Below are 9533 nucleotides of genomic sequence, written 5' to 3'. Positions count from 1 at the left end.
GCGCGGAGGCCGGCCAGGAGCTGCCCAGGGCTCCGCGGCTCGATGTACTCACCACCTCCTGGGATCCCTATCTGGCCCTTTCTACCTCAGGCCCGCACGTCTCACAGACCTCGAACTTCACCATCCTGCCCGGCACAGAGGACCCAGAAGCAGCCATGCTGTTTCCTAGATGGACAAGTTAAGGCCTCTGGCCAGATCAAAGGCTGGATTTCTCTGACTCCAAGAAAGGCGAGGAGGAAAAGGAGGAAGACCTAGTGGACTTGGCCACCAGAGAAGGGGGCTGCGGCGCCTTGCCATGACCCTTGTGGGCGGGTGGCGGGGAGGTGGCTGCGGGTGGCTCGCCGTCGGGGGCGGCGCTCAGCAGCTCCTGCAGATACTTGATGTAACGGATGGCTGCGCGCAGAGTCTCCACTTTGCTGAGGCGCTTCTCGGCCAGGGCGCCTGGGAGGTGGCCCCGGAGGCGCGCGTAGCCCTCGTTCACGCACTTGACGCGCTGCCGCTCGCGCTCGTTGCGCTTCTGGATGAAGGCGGGCTCGAACGGGTAATCGTAGACCCCGAAGGCCCCTGGGAAGGGCATGTAAGGGAACACCCCAGCGTAAGTGTCATAGTAAGGCGGCTCAGCGTGGCCTGGGTACAGCAAGAAGGGCACGTTGGCCAGGGGCTCGGTGGCTGCCAGCGACGTCTGTCCCGCAGGGGCCACAACACCCAGCTGCATGCCGCTGGGGGCCCCACAGTCCACCAGGGTTCGGCAAAAGTTACTGTTCATTGTGTCCGGTGGAGCTGGACCCAGAGTGAGGCCCTTGCTCGGGTTCTGTACGGTCCTGGCAACCGGAACAAGTCACATTGCTAGCAGCTCTGGGGCGCTGCGAGTTGTTAAGGCTTCCTTTTGTCTTTTTGGGTTGGCTTAGACTTCTTTATGTGACTCATAGCTCTGGACAAGTGCAGAGCCTTGCAGCGGATCAACAGGTGACAAGTGCTGATCTGAGGATTCTAGCCTTCTTCCTTGGTTCTCAGTGGTCTGTCTCTTCCTGTAGCCCAGCCCAGCTCCTGGCTCTAACTGTGAGCCTCCATAACCAAATCCCCTAGCGCCCAGTTCTTGTTCTCACCGGTTCTTGTGGGGATCCCCCACGCTGCGAGGAAGTGGGCGGGAGTAGTGGTAGGGGGAGAGGCAGCGATCACATCAGCTCAGCAGAAAAGGTCCCGTAACTTTGCTAAAAGTAAAGAAGAGCAAACATGTCAGCAAGGAAAGGCCTTTGCAGGACCCCTGTCTCCAGAAACGATCAGGAGGGATTTGGATTTGGAGAGCTGTTGATCTGAGCTCAAATCTTGTGTTCACACCTCAATCGTCAGGTGACATCCTTGAGTCAGATTTCCCGTGTTTGGGGAGACAGAATGCATCTCTTACAGTTCCTCAGATACGATTATCAAATGAGTTAAAACATATCCCGGAGCACCCTGGTAACTGGCCTAGCTGATAATGGCGCCCATTTCCTTTGTCATTTCCTTTGAGAATACAGATCACCGCTACCTTCTAGGGCCTTATATCTAAAACGGGCGAAGGAAAAGCCTAGCGGGGGGAGGGGACTAGTGAGATGGCTCGTGGTACTCACGTTGTATCTGCCTAAGCCATGCCTGGCCCCTAGCATATAATAGACGCTTCATGAATCCTGGCTGAATAACCAAGAAAGAGGATTAGGCCAAAAACTGGGTTTGCCAGGGTGGGGCATAATTATATGTAGCTTTCCCCAGGTTTTAGAAAACTGTTATTACTGGTCTGTGCTGAGTTTAAATGCCACCAGGTTTCATCGGCTGTGCTTATCAGATTCGAGTTCTATGCTCTGCCTCTCCGGCCCTGCTCCCTGCCCTCCTGCGTGTCCTCAGTGCTCCTCACAGCCCCTGTGGCACTCGTTGCTCTGTTCATCCTTTTTGAGGACCAGGCTCAGAGTTTTACTAAATGGGTGAGTAAGCGGCCTGCGTTGAAAGCGATGGGGCATCACGAGGCTTTGGCAGTGTTCAAGTCTTGCCTACAGGGCAGGAAAGAGCCAATCCTCTCCCTGCCTGAGAAGCCAGTGGCGATCTCAGATGACTGGGTGTCTTCTGTGTCCTCTCACTTTTTGCAGTCTTTCCACAGTTAGCGTCCATGCAGACTGAGAACAAAGAGTGAACGAGGATCCAAAGCCTCACAGAGACTCGCACATGCTTGCAGGTGGAAGCTGGTGCGTGAGACATTAAGACCAAATTCCATCTCTCCCTGCCGCTCTAAGGAGACTCCTAGAGCCTCTCACTGAGTGTAGAACACCCTAGGAAATATTTTTCTCTACCTTGGTAATTAGTTTATTACCACTACGGCAATCTCCTGATGTTCTTAGTTCATTTGTGACTCACACCTTGGCTAATACTCCCATCGTTGGGTTTTGAACACTTCTCTGCTCTGCTAACCTTGCTGCCCATGGGAAAGTTCAAATATAGCTCCTGCCCACACTGGTGAGCTTTCCAGATCCCGCCTGGGCTGTCAATGTCTGTGTATCTGTGAATTTACTCAAGCCATGAGCCTCAACGGGCAGAGCCAGGCTTTTGCCTCTAAAGGTAAAATCCCTCACACAGTGCAGGGAACATAAAGATTGCCCAAGATACTTGCCAGTATGGCTCTGTTTCTTTAAAAATTTGGGGTCCAGAGCTGAGGAGATGGCTCAAAGGTTAAGAGCACTGGCTGCCCTTCCAGGGGTCCTGAGTTCAATTTCTAGCAACCACATGGTGGCTCACAACCATCTATAGTGAGATATGGTGCCGCTTGTTCAAGGCTCTGTCGCTTGTTCTGCTGAAGGAATGCCCCACTGCAGAATACAGTTAGGGTGCTAGCTTACCCTGAGAAAGGTCACTTTGGTCACCCCTGGGAAGATGTCTTGCTAGGGGTGGGGCATGGAATTATTGGAGCCAGACATCATGAGCTCACCCCTGAGAACATGATGAGAAACCTCTTTGCCCATGTTTAAATAAAAACAAAACAAATAGGAGCAGTGGCTCTCTTCTCAACTTCTAAGATCTATAAGGCTTTGAGAACTTGCCCTTGGGTTCCCTGGCAGAAACGGCTGTCAACAGCGCCACCGTGTGGTACGAAGGAGAAGTGCAAGTGGCGGATGACTACAATTCAGGGCCTGAACTGATTATCCTATGAAGAAGTTCTAACTTCCTCTCAAGGCTCCTCTTGGAGCCTGAAGGTCCTAGGACCAGCAAACAAGAGGAGAATGGATTTCTGTCAACTCTACTATTTTTTAAATTGAGTTTGTCAATCATACACCTCACACAAACTTTCATTGCACCTATATGTTTTGTTATTTGATTTGAATAAAAATAAAACGTGCATGGAGTTAGTGTTAGGCGCCTTACTAGATAAAGGGATGGTTCTGAAGTAGTGAATAGTAGCCTTCCCTGCACATATTATCCCAGATGCCTCGCCTTTCTCACTGTCTTCACTGGAGCTGGAGTTGGGGTCTGAGGTCAAAAGATGGCTGAATCACTCTTTCCACAGGGCGATGGCTCTGGGAAAGAGTTTGAGGAATGCAAGATCTTCACAACTCTGCTGCTTTTCCTATGGCTCTGAGAGCTCCCTGGACAGTGCATCATGCTCAGTGGTGCTTCCTGGCAGCAATGAGACCACTTCCTGAGGTCCCCGTCCATTCAACTGCCCTAAACCAGAAGAAGCATTCAGTGGATGGAATCTCCGGCTTTCAGGAGCATCTTCCCATCGCTGAACAAAGTGATCACTTTCCCCAAAGTGTCCACAGTCAAACAGTTTGATCAATACAACCTGTATTCTCCCCCTCTGGCACCTACGGGGCCCTGAAAAGCACTGTGGTAAAGAAACTTGTTTACGTTGAACCTGAAAATTCAAAACGAACTACACAACACTTCAAGAAATCCTTTTGTTGTTATTTTTCTTTCTTTCTTTCTTTCTTTCTTTCTTTCTTTTTTTTTTTTTTTTTTTTTTTTGAAATAGGGTTTCTCTGTGTAGCCCTGGCTGTCCTGGACTCACTCTGTAGACCAGGCTGGCCTTGAACTCGCAGAGATCCTCCTGCCTCTGCCTCCAGAGTGCTGGGATTAAAGGCATGTGCCACTGCTGCCCAGTGCTGCTGTATTCTTTTACCGCTGAGAGCAGAGCAAGAGGGGTTAGTGACAGTGGTAAAAGAAACACCTTCAACATGAAGCGTGTTGTGCGTGTGTGTGTGTGTGTGTGTGTGTGTGTGTGTGTGTGTGTGTATGTATGTGTGCCACTGATTCCCACTACAGGATAGGTACTGTCTTATCACGTAGGAAAGACATAGAGAGGAAGTGACTCTCCCAAGGTCACTCTGATGATTATATTTTAACTGGGAATCCAGAGAACCCGGTGTATGCATTGGAACAAGCCAGTCACTGGTCAGCCCAGGGAGGAATCTTTACAACTCCAGGAGAGTGAGCAAGGCTGAGATTCAGAAGAGCGAAAGTGCATTTTGTACACAGTGCTCATCCAGATAACTCTGGCCACTGCTTCCCGCTGTACATCAAACATGAAGGAAGAGGCTATGGCTTAGGGGCTTGTTCTCAAGCTAACTCTTACTGTAAGACAGAACTACCCCTTCTACTCTCCAAGGTGGAACCTCCTCTAAAGGGTACAGCAAGTCCTGTGGGGAGCATGTCAGAGCACTGAGAATGGGGGCAGGAGAGGCTAATAAGGCGTGACCGGGAGTCTGGGATCTGGCTTGAAGGGACACCTACTGGTCTCCCAGTGCTGTGTCCCCTGTCCTGGGTACCACCCTCTGGTATTCAGGAAGACTTTGGGCTCCATCACACAGATCTCAAATAAAGGCTGCATGGAAAAGGAGACCTTTCTGTGGATAGCGAAGGATGGTCAGGATGAAGCAGGCAGTTCTCCTGAAGAAAGCCACTGTGACCCCAGAAATTCTAGTGTAGAATAGCCTGTAATCTGGGGTCATGGCCTGAGATGGGGGGGGGGGAACTGAGAGCAGACATTGCATGGGGGATCCACCCATCATCACCATGGCTGTCTGCTTCCTTGAAGGTCCTGCTCTAGAGCCCAGGGCTCAGCTCATGTAGAGAGCAGTACTGTGGGGTCCATCCCATTGCCCACTCAGGGGACCGAGGAAGAAGGAACGCCTGTGTCCATTTCCACAGAGGGTTCCCTTGCAGGATTCACCAGGGGAAATCCTCTGGGGACCACAGAGAAAATGTTTGAGGTCTCCCAGGGAAGACACCAGACTCAGAACTTATAGGTGGGAAGTGACTCGATGCTCCGGGGCTAAGTGGCCTGTAGCACCTGAAAGAAGGGCCTGATGTTCATGTCAGGGTAGAACTATGCTGTCTCCAGAATCTTCCACGGGGGAGGGGAGGTGGCAAAGATGAGGTTAGTCCAACTACGTCCTGAGACCAGGTTAGACTGCTCTCCTGGTTTCCCAACTGCCACCACTCTGTCCCCTTCATGGTGGCTGAGGTTATCACCACCTCATTCACCCAGGCTGCCACCAAATTCCCTGATCTGCCTCCTTTGCCTTCTCATCTCTTCCTACCTTGATTTAGGACCTGGAACCAGCCAGATCTGGCTTAGAATCCTGACTCGGGCACTTCCCGGCTTTAGGAGCGTGAGCAAATCTCTTCTATACCTCTTCTTCTGGTTGGGGTTAACCATCAGTACTTGCTATGGCTAAGGTCCAGGAGGACCAGGCCTCTCTGAATGCTGCCTGGCTTGAGTGCTCAGTAAACAGTGGCAGCTGCTGTTGGGGGCAGTAGCCAGTGTCCAGGCTCTGGATGCCCAGATTCATCTGTCTAAAGCACTGCTTTGGTCATGGTGCCTTCCCCCAGAAAGACAACTGATACTCTTGTGCTTCTGACCCTCTTGCTTGGTACATAGGGTTCTCAGTGCCTTGCTCCTATCCTCTTCCTCCTCCTTCACCACAGTCCCCATCAGCCCTTAGCTGCACCGCAATGCTATTCTGCTCTCTTGCTTCCCTCTATCAGCCTTGGGTCCGCTCCTCCAGGGACATCAGCCACTCCCCTCTACTCACTCACCCACCACTCCTCCTCCTCCTCCTCCTGCTGGGACCTGTTTGAGTATCTCTTTGTCCACAGAGCCTTTTTTGCCCTCTCCTGTTTCTATTCTTTTTCTTTCCCCAAAGCCTTTGTCCATTGGTCTCTCCCTGGTCATGGACTGTGTGGGACACTGGTGGCGGCCTCTTGCACGGCCATTGACCTCGCTGCACATTTTTGGATCATGCTCCCTCTAGAGAAGGCAGGCGCTGTCCTATGCAGTGCTCTATCCTGTAGGGCCCATCACTGTTCCCGGCAGGTTGGAGATGCCCAGAAAGTAGCCTACAATGAAGGGGAATGCGTTCTTCCTGAGCACATGCTAGTGAGCTGAATGAGCTATGACAAGCAGGAGCTCTTGAGAGCCACCTCCGTACCTAGTGTCTGCAGTAGAGCAGATACGCGGAGGTCCATGGCCCTGAGGAGATAAAACTCACCATACAATCTCTGCCTGCAGATAAAGGCCCAGATGTCCCTGGGAGAAAACCTATTCTTAATTGGCAGAATGCTGGCCCCTATCACAGACAAGAGTGACTGCTTATCAGACACCTACCCTGTGCTAGCAATCTATATAATCCCCTGGGTGTGTGTGTTGGGGGCGGGAGGGAGGGAGCTGAGGGCCCAGAGAGCTGAGGGAGGCCTCAGGGAGACTGTAAGTGTGGTAAACCTCAGTGTTAGAAGCTGCAAAAATATTTCCATGACATCCTCCCTGCGCTGAATGTTAAACGCTCATTTCATCTTCACAGCAGTGCTGGGAGGTAGCACCTACTGACTGACCCTGTTAACAGGTACTAGAGGATATGTAAAGGAGTGAATGGCCCGTGGTTACGCAGCTGCTGAGTGACGAAGCTGAGCTTTGAGCTCTCACAAGTCGCCTCAAAAAGCCTTGCCTCCTAACTGCTGCCCACACTCTGTGGGGCCAGCTCCCAAGTACAGACCCAGCTCAAGGGCCTGCTCTCGTCTACTTGAGCCCTTGACCCTTTCGCTTCTGTCCAAGAAAAGCATCTCTCGGCTGATCTCTATGCAGAACACCCATGATGATCTGTAGGTACTAACAAGCTGTAAGCCAGCCCCAGCAGGCTCTCTAGGAGGCAGGCCCCATGGACAAACATTGGCTGGTGGCACTGCCCTCGGCAGCACAGCTAATCCCACCTTTCTACCCCACCAAGAGGTGGGTGCTGCAACCCCACCAGCAGGTGGCTGGGCTCTATTTCTTCTCCTTTGGGTAGGCGAGCTGTGAGGGGATGCCTAAGCCCTAAGCAAACAGCCGCCTCCCTCCTCCAACTCTATTTCAGGATAAAACACACCCCTTAGCCTCCACCACACACTTCTCAGCTACTCGCCTGGGGTTTGATCTTCGGTCCTGTTTGAACTGCTGTTTCTGGGGCTCCTGGGACTCCAGGTGACCGCAGGAACTCCAAGCTGTCTGTGTGCCTCTCTGCATCTCCCTTGGCCTCTGGCCCAGCTGTACTGCCACAGCACTGGGAACCAGGTACACTTCACCTGAATAAGCTTCCGTGTGTGTGACACACCCATAAAGGGAGGGAGGAGAGGAGGGGGCTCCTGAGAAAGGGGATAGGCCGCTCCTGGCCTGCTGTGATTGGCTGCCCTGAACCTGGGCAAGAGACTGGGCTGGAGTCTAGAGAGGCCCCCATGCAGTGCTCCAAGTGCTGCCCATCTGAAGGGCGAGGGAAAGTTTGCATGTGTAGTGCCCAGAAGTCAGGTCTTAGGAAGAAGACTGCAAACACGCAGAGGGAACACACAGGGGCTTGGGGAGAAGTGTCCTTTGCTTAATGGAAATGATTCTACAATAGGTTTCATGATACCTGTTAAGGTCGGGGCTGTTTGGCAATTGCCAGATCCTCCTAGTCTGAATGGAGGGGTATAGAGCTGCAGTGGCTCTCCAGGACAGTTCCAAGGCTAGTGATGGTTGTGGGAGGGGAAGGGGCTTGGCTTCGCCCAGCTGGAACTGCCAAGGACTGCAGAATGCAGAAAGGGTGGTACATTTGCAGGACTACCCAAAGCCAAAGCAGCAGAGCCCAGGAAGGTGTCCTTTGGACTCCTAGAGGAAAGTGGCCTGAAGAGAGGGGAGGAGTTTGCCTGTGCACGTAACCTAGATTTGGCTGGGGAGAGTAGCTGAGCCAGAGAGGAGGTTTAGGCTAGAATCTGGGAGTCCCAGTAGCCAGCTGCCTCACTCTTACACTGTGTGGCTTCTCTACAGATGGGAGTCTAGCCAGGGGCTGCAGACACAGCAAGGATCTTTCTTCCCATCAGTAATGGGAATCCCTACTTCCCACTGCAGAGAGGGATGCTGAGAATAGTAGATGGCAGGCTTACCACATCCCATGCCTCTTGCATGTGTACATTCATGCACTCGTGTGTGTGTGTGTGTGTGTGTGTGTGTGTGTGTGTGTGTGCGAGCACAGCATTCATTTCCCCCTTAGAGTACCCAGTGAAACGTCACTACTTGAGAGGAAGAAGGTAGTTTGACCTGCCTGAGATTGCGTGCTAGGAAGAGCTTGCACTTGGAGTTGGAGCCTGGTTCTGCAGCTATGGGTGCAACTACCACTCCTTACTGCTCAGTGGGGCTGGAGGAGGTCCAGGGTCCACCATAGGTACATTCAGGCCTGGCCTGGGCTGCTGTTGTACCACACTGGAAGCCCAACACTGGGAAGATCCCTGCTGGTCCCTTTCACTCCATACTTCCTTAATGAAGAAACAGAAACCTAGAGAGAGAAAGTCACTGACAGGTGTCAGCTCTGAAGGGACCAGACGTCAACAGTTGAGTTGTTAACACAGGCTGCTTCCACCACATCTGTTGTTCATTCCCAGCGTCCTTTGTGTCATGAGCCCAATACCAACCATGACATACGCTCACTTGCATGCTCTTTTCTGCCTGCTCTCAGTATCAATATATATAGGGCCATCAAGTAGTGCACTAATTATTTCTTTGGAATACTCAATAAAATGTGTAAGCAACTGAGGAAAATGCATTATTCCAAGCACATCTCAAATCACCTCACTCCTGTGACCTGACCTTTTGGGAAACCACAGGCTCCGTAGTCATCTAGAAAGGGGAAAAGGGGAGTCACTGAAGAGCTTGTCCTTGCCCAAGGTCAGATAGTGAGTAGCAGTACTGCTGGTACTGGGACCAGAGCCTTGACCCTCTGTATCCTTGTATGCAGTTAGTTATCAGCACTCTTAGCATCCTTGGGCATGCCTGCCCTGGGAAATTCTGAATCAAGTCTCAGTGGGGTGGTCTAGCTAGCTGAAGGCTGGTCAAGATGACCTGATGGCTGCTAGTCTCTGGGAACAGTGACAGGAGACCATGTTGAGCAGTCACTGTAGTAATGTCAACAGGAGCCGCCCACACTCACCTTGTGCCCCTGTGGAAGGGTCAGGCTAAGGGTCTTTGCATCAGCAATGTTGTCCTTAGGGCCAGGGTGGAGGTAAGT

The 9533-nt window shown here is 52.0% G+C and overlaps 1 protein-coding gene across 1 annotated transcript; it reads right to left on the bottom strand.

The window, feature by feature from the left end:
• Ascl5 (achaete-scute family bHLH transcription factor 5) lies at window positions 1-766 on the bottom strand. Its single transcript, XM_051148239.1, has one exon. The coding sequence runs from the start codon at window positions 764-766 to the stop codon at window positions 197-199; it is 570 nt and encodes a 189-aa protein (XP_051004196.1). The 3' UTR covers window positions 1-196.
• Window positions 767-9533: the final 8767 nt, after the last annotated feature.

This window comes from Acomys russatus, chromosome 6, assembly GCF_903995435.1.
Source record: "Acomys russatus chromosome 6, mAcoRus1.1, whole genome shotgun sequence".
NCBI lineage: Eukaryota > Metazoa > Chordata > Mammalia > Rodentia > Muridae > Acomys > Acomys russatus.
Note: the sequence above shows the minus strand (reverse complement) of the source record. Positions and strands in the feature narration are given on the sequence as shown.